The sequence below is a fragment of the Mya arenaria genome, chromosome 4, assembly GCF_026914265.1.
Source record: "Mya arenaria isolate MELC-2E11 chromosome 4, ASM2691426v1".
Classification (NCBI taxonomy): Eukaryota; Metazoa; Mollusca; class Bivalvia; order Myida; family Myidae; genus Mya; species Mya arenaria.
The window spans coordinates 55,441,597-55,456,676 of NC_069125.1; the positions used below are offsets into that span (position 1 = coordinate 55,441,597).

The following is a 15,080-nucleotide window of genomic DNA, read 5'->3' on the forward strand; positions in this document are numbered from 1 at the left end:
GCTGCAGACCATAATCAACTGGGTGTTATGCTTGGACATGTAATACAATCCTTAAAAAAACAGGTTGTTTATTTCGCCCAAGCTAAAAATCCTGGCAGAGCACTTATAACGCAGTTAGTCAATTTCGGAACAGGCAGAACAACTAGCTTGCTTAGCCTGACTCGTTAAATTCAAATATGAGAAGTATTCAACTACCCAAACAAATTAAAAAAGATGACACAGAACAGGTGCGTTTAACCCTTGCATTTCCTATGTATTCAAGTTTCAACAATATATAGTGTTAGATATACGTTAAATAAATAGTGTTTGGAATGTTTAAACAGATTTATCAGTTTTTGTGTTTAAACACTGGCTCAACAAAGACTTGAAGAAAATGATAAGGCGGAAGTCCAGGTTATACAAACACGCTAAGCAAACCCAACAGTGGGGCCTGTTTAAGCAGTACCAACGTGAATGCAAGAAAGCCTTCAAGAAAGCTAAGGTCAACCACATCAACAACACTATTCTGAAAGGACTCAAAGAGAATAACTCGAAACCATTCTGGCGGTACGTCAAATCCAGAAGACAAGATAGCGTTGGAGTGGCACCCCTCAAGAAGGCAGGAAGGCTAGTCAACAATGGCAAAGAGAAGGCCCAAATCCTGGTTGACCAATTCAAGTCCGTCTTCACCAGGGACGATAGCAACCCACAACTCCCAGATACATCCAAGAGAAGTAAGTCCCATATACTCCCTCTTACAATTTCTACGAAAGGGGTCGAGAAGCTCTTAACAGGAATCAACACTTCCAAAGCCCTGGGACCAGACAAGATATCAAACCTAGTATTGAAGACCTGCGCCAACCAGATAGCACCTGCCTTAAGCACCATCTTTCAGTTTTCAGTTGATACAGGTACACTTCCCTCAGACTGGAGGAACGCTAACATTTCCGCTGTATTTAAGAAAGGTGATGTACACCTAGCCGAAAACTATAGACCAGTATTCCTAACGTGTATATCCTGTAAACTCCTTGAACATATCATCTGTAAACATATTCTGGACCATCTAGAGGCAAACAACATCCTGACCTCATTAAACCACGGTTTTCGATCTGGCTTTTCTTGTGAAACCCAGCTACTCACAACAGTCCACGACCTCCTCTCAAATCAGGATGTTGGATCACAGATTGACGTGGCCATACTCGATTTCAGCAATGCCTTTGACACCGTGCCTCATTAGAAACTTCTACACAAACTTCAGCTGTATGGAGTCACCGGCAAAATAAACAACTGGCTAAATGACTTCCTGACAAACAGGACCATGTAGGTAGTGATGGAGGGTGAAGAATCCGAACCAGCCGCAGTTGACTCCAGCGTACCACAGGGCACAGTCCTCGGCCCAATCCTCTTCCTTTGTCATATTAATGTTCTACCAGACTCAGTTAAGTCAACAGTACGTTTATTTGCGGATGACTGCCTGCTGTACCGAACAATCAAAAATAGCAAAGATCATGAAATTCTCCAAAAGGACCTCCGTTAGCTTGAAACATGGGCCAATACCTGGGGAATGCGCTTTAACGCGAAGAAATGCTACATAATGAGCATCAACCAGAAATCGTCCAGATTTTACCAGTTGGACAACCACATCCTTCAACAAGTACCAGAGAATCCATACCTAGGAGTCACCATAGCTGACGACCTGAAATGGAGTGCCGATATCAGCAAGATCACCAAGAAGGCAAACTCAACCCTAGGATTTCTAAGAAGGAACCTGAAACACTGCCCTGATTCCTGTCGCAAAACAGCATTCCTTTCTTTGGTACGCTCTACCCTAGAATACAGTTCGATCGTCTGGGATCCATACCTCCAGAGAGACATTGACAAGCTTGAGCTAGAAGGTCCAAAAACAGTCCACTAGGTTTATCACGGGCGACTACACCACCAGGTCCCCTGGGTGCGTCACACAAATGCTTCGAGACCTGAAACTACCTTCACTCCAGGACCGAAGGAAAGCCAACAGACTGACGATGTTTTATAAGGTGGTCGGGGGGCTGGTGCCAGTCCTGTCATGCCAAGACTATTTAACGTCTGTCCGAGCAAATAAACGCAGAGTGAAAGCTAAGACTTTTGAGAATTGTGCCACTGATAACATTATTACAAATCAGTCAATTAATCATTCTACATGCTTCAAAACTATTCAGTGTAAAACCCTAAGTTATAACCAATCATTTTTCCTACGAACAATTATTGACTGGAATAAATTGAGTGATAGTGTTGCGCAAGCAAAGACAGTTGACGGCTTCAAATCAGCCGTATTCCATTTGGACTAACCCCTCTCTCTCCCGTTGCTTATATGCTGAAAGGCCCTGCAACGTATCATCCAGATCCAGATCCAGATCCAGAACAATCTTGTAATTGGTTTATTATCTATTTGTGTTGTATGCGTTTAATTGTTAATGAAATGGGGACGTCTGAGTTCCCGCTTAGTGTTGTGCTGAGGGATGTGCCCTTGACTCAATATATTGTGACAACTGCAAGATACAGTTTCATCGGACATGTTGTCAATGGACAGTCCTCAGACCTCAGAGCTTCACTATTAGAGACTGGTGAGTTCCGAACGTGGTTGAACCACAAACATATTGTAAAATGACCCGGCTCAGGGTCAATATCAAGATGATAACAATGACCAAGACAATTGTGAGGATGTGACTAAGGCCAAAGATCTGAAACTGATATAGTCCCAATTTAACATCTTTACCACTTGTTTCAAAAAGATGAATGTCTGAAATTTCCAAGCATATTGTATAAGCCGTGCACACGCCGAGACTGCCTGTTTAAGCCCGTCATGGGTGGCAGTGCACGGAAATTTCTTTGGATGTCCGGTGTTGGGTGTGCAATCGCCGATAATTACTGTTCAAGCCCAGCACGTACGAGTGGCAGTGCACATCTTCTTGAATCACCTTTGCAAATGTTCTTGTTGGTGTAACATTGCATGGCAATTCTTTAAATGTAAATTTTAATTCGCCTTCTTGTCAAAATATGCATGTACGTGCCATTGGGTTTCAGATTTGCTTGGAAAAGTGGTGTACTCAGTACTGGTTTAACTCAGGAAAGTTGTACCCCGTGTATCGGTGCTTTACACCGAGCACGTAAAAGAAGTAAGGGGTCTCTTCGTAAGAGAGCTAGTGTACTGTAGGATGTATCTTCAGCAAAAAAAAGGACCCCGTTGGAAATAAGTGCTTGCACTATCACGGGTTATCCTTGAGCGTAAGGTCTTAAGAAATACATACATACAACAATTTAGTTAAGCTAAACTTGAATTACCCTATTCACCCACTAAATCATCGACAGATATAATCAAACCGTATTTCCACCTACACCGAAAACTGTTGTCTGCTGCTTAGCACAGTAAGGCATAATATTGCACAAGTATGGCTGACACGTCTCATACGTGGAAATCTCAGCAGGTTTGTACGTGTTTCTAAGCGTAAGCAGCGACTATCAATTATCTAACACCATGTAATGGCAAGCTATGTTTTTTATTAATTGAAATTGCACGTGAAAATGAAATGTTATCAGTGATTCAGTCTTAAAAAATCAGATTTTCAAGACTCAAATATCGATCAAGAATGTTAATTCACTATTATTGAGACTTAAGTTAAATGCTTTTTGTTCATGCTTAAGTAGAACACTTCAATAATCATAGTAGTTTTCACTACATATATATCCAGAGGACGTTGATGGCAGTGTCCAACTTCTGATTGATACATTTGGGGTCACAATGAGTCAAATTTGGAAATACTGTAGTGTTATCTTGGTCTTGATATTGACAATAAATGTGTTATAGCCATGATTGACAGATTGTTTGTCATTGCATTCACAAATTAATCATAAATTATGCGCTATAAAATAAAAAAATGTGTTCCTGGTTCTAGAAGATATGCATGTCTTAAGGATAGTCAAAATAATTGTACTTTGACAGATTTTTTTTAGATTTTTGATATGGCAAATCCTTCACGTAAAAGAAATAGTACCAGATAATGTTATTTTATATTAGTTCTGCACACAAAAAAATAAATATCCAACTTATAATTATGAGTTTGACAGCTTTTTTTTCATTTCATTCTGTCAAAACATAACTATATATACATGAAGGGCACCTGCAAGGCTTTAGGGAACAGTTTTAAATCGCTCGGAACATTTCGGCCATGGCCGAGTTGTTACGATTGTATAACGAGGTCTATCTCGAAGCTTTGTCGGAGGAGGCCGAGCTATTACGATTGTATCGAGTTGTTCCCTTCGCATAATTGTTGTCTGTGTCAGTCAACTTTCATTTTATTGGAAAGGTAAACAACTTGTTTTAATGCATTAAATGCTTGTTTAGTGCAAAATAACATTTCACTTACATGGTAAAATATGAATATAACTCTTTATGATCATTTCAACCATAAAATACTTCACTTAAAACAATTTCAATATTTTTAAAACACCTCCGTTTTTTGCACATTCCCGTTTAGACGTTAGGGATTGGAAGAATGCCGTATAACACGTCTATTATTTTAGACTAGTCTTAAGGATAGAAACAAGCCATTCCCAATTTGAGTCGGTTTGACAGTTGTTTGTTATTGTAAACATCATCACTAGTATTCAAATAATATATCTTTTTAAAAATGTTGTACATCCAAAAAACTGTTACATCATTTGGCTTTCTATTTACACCGAAATTATTCATTTTCTGATTTCACTGCTATTTTTCATGGTAGATAGGTCAAGATTGTTTTTTTTAAATAATGTCATATGCAAAATGAAGGGTTGGTCAAAGAACAGGAAACAATTTTTGTTACAGCACAAATCGAGGGGTGAAAGCGAAAAGGTTCTATCTGCTTCTTTATATAATGTCACTTAGAACCTTTTCCCTTTCACCCCTCAAAATATGGGCAAGATTTAAAGACCAAACAATCCAGATTGACGTAGGATATGGGCCAGATTAAATTTGAAGATCAAAATGCCCTGATTGAAAGACCACACTGCCCTGACTGCCATATTATACTACCGTATATTCTATATGCCTCAGATTGGGAGATCTAGTAGGACCCAGATAAGTTGATAGATTACGCAATCTGGGTCGTATTGTCTTTTTATGTGGCCGGCATGCAATCTCTGACATATTGTCTTTCAGTCTATTTTTTTGATCATCCACTGATCTGGGCTGTATGGTCTGCTGCTCGGCTCTATGATATTTGAAGCTGGGCTCTATGATCTTTGAATATTGTCTGTATCATCTGCCAATCTATGGTGTATTTGGGATGGTCTGTTTAGTTCTCTGTTTCTTGCAACACCTCTGGTCACAACTAGAGCATTAATTTAAGTCTTGATTACATTTCAGAACGCTGTAGTGGATTTAGATGACATGGCAGGCAGTGACCATTCTGATTATGAAACCAGCTTTTCACCAAAAGGTACCCTTTAGTTAATATTCAACTCACATGTCAAAAGGGAAGCTAGTAATAACACTTGTGATTTAGCTAGAAATGTTTATTTGAATACTTTCATGTCTTTATGTCTTTGCCTGTTTTAAAAAAAATCAGAATTTTCATAGCTTTTGTATCATATACAGTGGTTGTTGTTTCATGCAAAAACTTTAACCTTTGGTCCATAACGTGTGCTTCAATGAAGCTCATTTTTGAAGTTAAAACTTTCGTCCAACTAAGAAAAACATAACCAGCATTGGCAGTTGCTTGTGATGCTTGTTATATTTTTAAAAATATTAACAATGAATCTAAAACAGCGATTTTTAAAGTTAAAATAATTCTTTTGTTTTGTTTATTGTAACAGGTGCAGACCCTGACAGAGCAGAAAAGCCGGGGACTTACATGGACTCCATGAAACAGCGGTTACATGACAATGTAACAAACATGGTAAATACTCACCTTTTCCATCAACAAATTTCGCTGTAACCTATCTGGTATCAGTGTTTTTCCCACATAGAAGGAAATGGTGTCGGGGCCATTTGATAGAGGAAAGATAGCGTCGTTTTGGCGAAAAGGGGAACACATTAATATGATTCATATAGCTCTATATTTGCTACATTTGCTTAATATTTAGAGGTCAATGCTTCAAAAAAAGTAATATATAATAAATATATTTTTAGATATAAACATTATTAAATGGATTTTTTTTTACTCGGGTAGGGGAAAAATATATACTTTTAAGGAGGGGAATGGGGCTGAATTTGAAAAAAGGCCGAAAAAAACCCACTGGATATATAATTAAACTGTAATTTAATATTAAAAGTGACACTCTTATTCAAAATCAATACATACACATGTGTAACAAACATAAATTTTGACTGATAAACCTTTAACTACTTACTAAATAATGCATTTATTACTGATAACTAGATCGTAACCGTGTATTTAATAGCAGAAAGCTCAAACATATAAAATGATTGGTGATTGCTAAAAGATTTACTGTGGTCTACTTAAGACTCATAAGGTAGAAATACGGTGTTTTATGCGTAGTTCTTTCAAATTCAACTCTGTATCCTTCATAAGAACCCTTGTTTTAGACATTTATTCATCTTCTTTGGAATATTTATTAATTGTGGTAAATCTTATTTGGGAGTAAGAGTGCATCTTTAATCTATTGCATGTTATTGTGCATTACAAAGAAAATAACCACTACATTGATATTATCTACAATACAAACATGCAATATTCAAATATGCTAGTGGTTCAATTTATTTTATTCAGTCAGACAGTCACCAATGTATTACAAATGAACAATATCTTATAATCTGCATAAGATTTAGGACTTTAGTTTCTTTAATTTAGTGCAAGCATAGCATACAACATTATTGTACATGTATGTAAATACATATTGAATTATATATATATATGTACTTAAGTATTTATGGTATTGTTTTACTAGATGTGGCAGTCCGGCAGAGAGAAGGCAACAAAAGCATGGAACATTTATGGAAACTTGGACATTCTTCGACCATATTTCAATGTTGAACCACATGAAGTCAGATCAAGGTACATTTCTAGGCAGTGAATGTGAAAATGTTTTATATGCTTTTAATTTGATGTCACACAGAACCTTTCAATTTCACCTCTTGATTGGCAGTTGTACATATTTGTGTGTATACATACATAATAACAATAAGCATTACGGTATACAAAACTCTTCTTAATGATTTACTTTATAAGTAACAATTTTAATGTAATGTTTTATAATTTGATATTTTATCTTAATAATTACAATTGTTTCAGAAATGAATTTTATTCCATAATAAGAAGGTAGTCTGACACTGGTAATATATATTATGTATTTGTCTAATTTATAGTAAAAGTTTGTGTTAACAGTAATTTATACATGAATCTTGACAGTTTCACTTATTTCTATATTTCAGGTTGTTAATGTCATTTATGCCCCAGCGGCCGACATCAGATCGTCAGCGGGTGCCTCGGGAACTGTATGGCCCCTTCATGATCATCTTTACTCTCATTGCCCTCCTGCTCTTCCAGATGAAGACAGCTGAACATAGAGTGGTCAGTAGCTTTAAAATGTATCTGTTACACAATCCCTGTATAATTTTGTCCATTACACTAAAACAGGTCAAAATAAATTTATTGTTTCAGGTCCAGATGGACATGTCACATATCTAGAGACATGTATTGGCATAATTCAAGATACCTGTTTTATCGAAGGTAGAGATACAGTTATTGTCTCAGGTGCAGATACATGTATTGTCACAGGTCAGGATACATGTATTGTCACAGGTCCAGATACATGTATTGTCATAGGTCAAGATACATGTATTGTAATAAGTCAAGAAACATGTAATGTCACAGGTCCAGATACACATATTGTCACAGGTCCAGATACATGTATTGTCACAGGTCAAGATACATGTAATGTCATAGGTCAAGATACATGTAATGTCACAGGTCCAGATACACATATTGTCACAGGTCCAGATACATGTATTATCACAGGTCCAGATACATGTATTGTCATAGGTCAAGATACATGTATTGTCACAGGTCTAAATAATGTAATGTCACAGGTCCAGATACATGTAATGTCACAGGTCCAGATACACATAATGTCACAGGTCCAGATACACATATTGTCACAGGTCCAGATACATGTATTGTCATAGGTCCAGATACATGTATTGTCACAGGTCTAAATAATGTAATGTCACAGGTCCAGATACATGTATTGTCATAGGTCAAGATACATGTATTGTCACAGGTCCAGATACATGTATTGTCACAGGTCCAGATACATGTATTGTCACAGGTCCAGATACATGTATTGTCATAGGTCAAGATACATGTATTGTCATAGGTCAAGATACATGTATTGTCACAGGTCCAGATACATGTATTGTCACAGGTCCAGATACATGTATTGTCATAGGTCAAGATACATGTATTGTCATAGGTCAAGATACATGTATTGTCACAGGTCCAGATACATGTATTGTCATAGGTCCAGATACATGTATTGTCACAGGTCTAAATAATGTAATGTCACAGGTCCAGATACATGTATTGTCATAGGTCCAGATACATGCATTGTCATAGGTCAAGATACACATATTGTCACAGGTCCAGATACATGTATTGTCACAGGTCCAGATACATGTATTGTCACAGGTCCAGATACACATATTGTCACAGGTCCAGATACATGTATTGTCACAGGTCAAGATACATGTAATGTCACAGGTCCAGATACACATATTGTCACAGGTCCAGATACATGTATTATCACAGGTCCAGATACATGTATTGTCATAGGTCAAGATACATGTAATGTCACAGGTCCAGATACACATATTGTCACAGGTCCAGATACATGTATTGTCATAGGTCCAGATACATGTATTGTCACAGGTCTAAATAATGTAATGTCACAGGTCCGGATACATGTATTGTCATAGGTCAAGATACATGCATTGTCATAGGTCAAGATACACATATTGTCACAGGTCCAGATACATGTATTGTCACAGGTCCAGATACATGTAATGTCACAGGTCCAGATACACATATTGTCACAGATCCAGATACATGTATTGTCACAGGTCCAGATACATGTAATGTCACAGGTCCAGATACACATATTGTCACAGATCCAGATACACATATTGTCACAGGTCCAGATACACATATTGTCACAGATCCAGATACACATATTGTCACAGGTCCAGATACACATATTGTCACAGGTCCAGATACACATATTGTCACAGGTCCAGATACACATATTGTCACAGGTCCAGATACACATATTGTCACAGATCCAGATACACATATTGTCACAGGTCCAGATACATGTAATGTCACAGGTCCAGATACACATATTGTCACAGATCCAGATACACATATTGTCACAGGTCCAGATACACATATTGTCACAGATCCAGATACACATATTGTCACAGGTCCAGATACATGTATTGTCATAGGTCCAGATACATGTATTGTCATAGGTCAAGATACATGTATTGTCATAGGTCAAGATACATGTATTGTCATAGGTCAAGATACACATATTGTCACAGGTCCAGATACATGTATTGTCACAGGTCCAGATTGTCATAGGTCAAGATACATGTATTGTCATAGGTCAAGATACATGTATTGTCATAGGTCAAGATACACATATTGTCACAGGTCCAGATACATGTATTGTCACAGGTCCAGATACATGTATTGTCACAGGTCCAGATACATGTATTGTCATAGGTCCAGATACACATATTGTCACAGGTCCAGATACATGTATTGTCACAGGTCAAGATACATGTGTTGTCACAGGTCAAGATACATGTGTTGTCACAGGTCTAAATAATGTGATGTCACAGGTCCAGATACATGTATTGTCACAGGTCAAGATACATGTGTTGTCACAGGTCTAAATAATGTGATGTCACAGGTCCAGATACATGTATTGTCACAGGTCCAGATACATGTATTGTCACAGGTCAAGATACATGTGTTGTCACAGGTCTAAATAATGTGATGTCACAGGTCCAGATACATGTATTGTCACAGGTCCAGATACATGTATTGTCACAGGTCCAAATACACATATTGTCACAGGTCAAGATACACATATTGTCACAGGTCCAGATACATGTATTGTCACAGGTCTAAATAATGTAAATTCACAGGTCCAATTACATGTATTGTCACAGGTCCAGATACATGTATTGTCACAGGTCTAAATAATGTAAATTCACAGGTCCAAATACATGTATTGTCACAGGTCCAAATACATGTATTGTCACAGGTCCAGATACATGTATTGTCACAGGTCAAGATACATTATAGTTCGATATACACATATGATATTCTCAATGGTCAATATACGCATAGTATCACATGTCAAGAGACAGGTATTGTCATAGTTTGATATACATGTGTAATCTCAGGTTGGGATACGCATGTTTTTACAGGACAAGAAACACATGTTATCACAGGTCAAGATACAAGTATTTTTACAGTACAAGATACTCAAGTTATCACTGGTCAAAATACAAGTATTGTTACAGGTCAAGATACATGTGTTATCACAGGTCAAGATTTACATGTATTGTTGCAGGTCTAGATATACTAGTATTATCATAGGGCAAGATATACAAGTATATTGTCACAGGTCAAGATATACAAGTATTGTCTCAGGTCAAGATACACATGTTATCAGAGGTCAAGATATGCATGTATTGTTGCAGGTCTAGATATACTAGTATTATTATAGGGTAAGATATACAAGTATATTGTCACAGGTCAAGATATACAAGTATTGTCACAGGTCAAGATACACATGTTATCAGAGGTCAAGATATACATGTATTGTTGCAGGTCAAGATACTTATATTATCGCAGGTTGAGATATATAAGTACTGTCACAGGTCAAGATAATCATATTATCACAGGTCGAGATATACAAGAAAAGTCACTGGTCAGATACACATTTTTCAAAGGTTGATATATACACATATCTTGTCAAGATACATGCATTATAACAGGTCAAGATACATGTATTGACAAAGTATTGTTTTTGTCTGATTATCAGTGTGCCAATTTCTTTTGCTCTGATATCACTGACACTGTATAAAGTATATTATTTGCATATATAGTTCTTTACACATGTGTTTGCACTTTCCATTTGCATAGTATATGGGCAGCAATTCCCTTTATTTAAGGAAAATTCTTGGGTTTAACATCTTGGTCATTTGTGAAATACATGTATTAAAGCATTCAGACCAATGTTTGCATTAGCATAAAGCTAAAATAGTGAAGTCCTAACAGTTTAAGGAGTTTACTATTATTTATATTATGTATTTTTACTACGATACTTCAAAATCAAAATTTTATGTATAGTTTACATTGATAGTCAATTTAGATCTAATTGTACCAACTATTTAAGAAGTGATTGGTTTTACAGGAGGAGGGAACCCTGATGGGTACAGCATTTGGTGTTTGTTTCACCTACTGGCTGGGGGCCTCGGGGCTTATCTGGGTTCTCTCGTATGTGTGTAACACCCACCTCGCCCTCATACAGATACTCTCCATGATGGTAAGGATGGCTCATTGAGGCTTACACTGGTTGAACATTTTGTATGTTTTATTAACATGTAAAGTCATGAACAGTATTTGAATTCTTTACTTCAAAAAAAGGACAGGAGTTCTTTCGTTTCATGTCCTATTTGAAAAATATTTCATGCACTTAAAGTTCAATGGTATGATATATTAGCTGTAATACATTGATATTTTAATTAAAGATTTAGTGCATAATTTGTTTACGTTTGAGTTGCTATGTAATCACACACTACTCTCCCCAGGGTTATGGTTTGGGAAGTCACTGCCTGGTGATATTTCTCGGGACGATCATCCACACATCACATGACCATCTCTTCTTCTACTCCCTTTGGGCAGTGCTAGGGGGACTCTCCACACTCAGAATGGTGCGTGACAATTTTTTTTAATGTGTCCATGTTTACTGGAATTCACACTGAAGATCTACATTCAAAAGTTTAGCATGGTTAAAGATATAAAAATCATGGCATAATGGAAACCCATTCATGACATTATATCTTTATTGTCTAACCTGTAAACACTGGCAGCATAGGCATTTTCAGCAAAAAGTTGAGCCAATCACATACTGTGTTATTGTATATGAGCCTATTTTATGGCAGGTATCTATCATACTATTGCAGATCCTCTGGCAGACAAAATGTTTGATTGGGTTTGTTTATATGTGAGCCTTTTTCTATGGCAGGTGTCTATCATACTGTCACGGACCCACGGGCAAACACAGCGTTTGATTGTGTGTGGAGCTGTCACCGCACTTAATCTTCTCTTCCTGCTTTACCTGCACTTTGCCTATCACCAGATTGTTGAAGGTAATGTTAAAGTGGTGTAATTAAACCGGTGTGAACGGTGAAAAAGTCAATATTATAGAATATTGGTTAAATTTGAAAGTAATAGAAATGGTTTGTCACTAAATATTTAATATAAGTTTATGATTAAATTTGAACAAAAAAACAACAATATAAACAAGTCACCCGCTGTTGCACAGGTAAGTGTTAGGTGTGTTTGGTTTTGTTAAGATTGAAATTTAAACATTATGTTTTGAAATTATCAAGTGAATAATTCTTATAACCATCTGCAAAATGATTTCATTTTCCCACCAGATCTGTCTGAGGTGTTTGCCTCGCATGACAACCAGCAGGTGAGGATGGTAGAGAATTCCGTTGTCAATGGAGACGGTTCTCCAGCAGCTGAGGCAGGTACGTTGACAGATTTATAGCCCTATGTGTCTAGAGTGGTGACTTTACATTAGTATGAAATAGAGTTATTGTGAAGTTTGGTACTAAAACATTCTAATTGTATTTTTTATTGTGGCCACTCTTATGCATGAATATAAGGCATCCTTTACTCAATGTTGGATGCCTGGTGACACTATACTAATTATGTTTCATTTGAAAGTGGTTAATTGTAGAGAGAATTTATAAAATTTAAACCATATTTTTGAACAAACATATTGATACAAACTGCAATAACCTTACCTATAACATAATTTGAGTCCTTCATTCTACTTATTAGTAATCAGTAAGTGACAACCCCTTCAAATGATAATGTGTAATATGAGATTGCCAGACATGGAAATGAGATGAATTCAATAAGATGGCAACCTTAATTTGACATTGGATTTATTAAAGCCAATTAACTTCAAGGTTTAAAATCATGCATAAACTCGCTGATTAAAAGACGTAATCAAAATGAACTCGTTATTGTAGATGTTGGCCTGAAGGTTACTGAGGCTGTTCGGCAAGTAGCCAAGTCAGTAGTACAAGCTGTTAATGAGACTGTGAAAGATGCATTAGTCAATGAGCCGTTAAATAAAGCAGTTGGCGATGACAAGATCATTGAATCATTAAACAAAGCAGTCGAGACTGACCCAGCTGGGCCAGCTTAGGTACTTGGGAATTCGGTCACCCTCTGTACTAACCTCAGTGACCCGGTGTCTTTGGTTTTGCATGTGGTCAAACTAATCTGGTTCTGGTGTTTAATGCGTGTGGTTGAAGCATAATTTAACTCTTGGTGTTGGGTTATGCTTTTATTAATGGATCTTTCTTATTAACCATCTCTATCATTGTCATTTCTTCTAAGAAATAGCTTTGATATTTTGATATATAAAGCAATTTATATTGTACCCAATTTTCTCTCCGACTGTGACTGTTGTATTTCCATTTATCATTAACAAGTGTTTATAATCTTAATTTGTAAAATGTATGTGAAAATAGTGAGATGAAGTATTTTGAATGACTGAAGAGAAGTAGCTTATAGTGACCGTTTACTGCCATAATGATAAACAAGTAATACTATATGGTATGTACTAAATATGTGTTTACGTAATATGAAATGAAAACAATATATTCTAAACATGCCTTTATACTTTTTTAAATAGTACTTTAACTCACTTCCCTTATAAGAGCTCATGATTAACAGTTTGTGTCAGAACATCATATGTTTAATCAGTGCAAATAATAGGCAAGATGGAACATTTTGATTTTCTACTTGTAGCTGTCTGAGACGTCCAACCAAGAAGGGAAATCCATCTCACCACGTGTGCTCAACGACATTAGCAGGTCCCGACACGGCAAAGGAATGCCTTCACATGATGGTCTTAACATGCAAACTGATACAGACTTTGTTAAGGGCATTGAAACTATTGTCACCTTTGTGGAGTTTCATGTTTGAAATCAATTTGCTCTGTGTAAATACCAGTTTGACATTCTCTCTACTGATCACATCAAACTTACATGAACTTATTTGTCAGTTGTAAATAGGGATCATATGAATTTTCTTTTGTTTGTTTCTTTTGTTTAGATCATGGCTTTAAGCTTTTCTCATGAATTTGCTTTTTGAATGTCATTATTCTGTGATATTAAATTTATTGATTGAAATATATCTTAACTGTTATCTATTTAAACAAGTTTAAATAGTTAAATTAACTTCCCAATACTGACCACAATGGCTGCTTTGAATCGGGGCCTCTTTTCAAGCATAGAAATTTGAACTCTTCTGCCTTGGTTATTTCATTAACTGCATTACTACTTTACATGTTCATTAACTGGAAGGTCATGGTCACATAAAGGTCAAACTCAAGGTATCCTGTATACATGCATACCAGATTATTTCTTATAAGATGTGGACTGTAAATGTGTCCTGCCTTTAAAAGGATTTTAAAAATAAAATGAATGTTCATGACATTTGTGACAGTGTTGCAAAAAATGATGAAAGGTCAAATATTGGATATAATGATATATATTTACATTTGCCTAAACCTTTGTATAAGTTAAACATGATGTTCATATTGTACAACACTCAAGGAGTAATGACTTCATTGTTCAATTCAATATTGTGCTCCGATTGGATTAGCGCAACATCATTTAACCAATAATATAAGACGTTACAATTATCAGCTACTCTTTTATGCCAACATGTTGACGGTTAATTTGACTTCTATAATAACAAATACTCAACTGAAGAAGATACTGCAATTTTTAAATCGTA

General features: G+C 36.4%; 1 protein-coding gene across 2 annotated transcripts; it reads left to right on the top strand.

Annotated features, from left to right (window-relative positions):
- Window positions 1-3,380: 3,380 nt before the first annotated feature.
- On the top strand, window positions 3,381-14,474 carry LOC128230150 (protein YIPF3-like). Of its 2 annotated transcripts, XM_052942193.1 has the most exons (11): window positions 3,381-3,443; window positions 5,363-5,435; window positions 5,812-5,894; window positions 6,907-7,013; window positions 7,391-7,529; window positions 11,446-11,577; window positions 11,843-11,965; window positions 12,280-12,403; window positions 12,695-12,790; window positions 13,301-13,479; window positions 14,088-14,474. In XM_052942193.1, the coding sequence occupies exons 1-10, from the start codon at window positions 3,408-3,410 to the stop codon at window positions 13,477-13,479; spliced, it is 1,092 nt and encodes a 363-aa protein (XP_052798153.1). In that variant the 5' UTR covers window positions 3,381-3,407; the 3' UTR covers window positions 14,088-14,474. The 2 variants fall into 2 exon arrangements, with proteins under 2 accessions (XP_052798153.1, XP_052798154.1); XM_052942194.1 differs by lacking the exon at window positions 13,301-13,479.
- The last annotated feature ends 606 nt before the right edge of the window (window positions 14,475-15,080 follow it).

Bases quoted from the DNA above. Each gene is read 5' to 3' on its own strand.
- LOC128230150 (XM_052942193.1), top strand. From the start codon at position 3,408: ATGGCTGACACGTCTCATACGTGGAAATCTCAGCAG. The intron at 7,530-11,445 runs GTCAGTAGCTTT...TTGGTTTTACAG, and splicing joins AGACAGCTGAACATAGAGTG to GAGGAGGGAACCCTGATGGG. The intron at 12,791-13,300 runs GTACGTTGACAG...TCGTTATTGTAG, and splicing joins TTCTCCAGCAGCTGAGGCAG to ATGTTGGCCTGAAGGTTACT.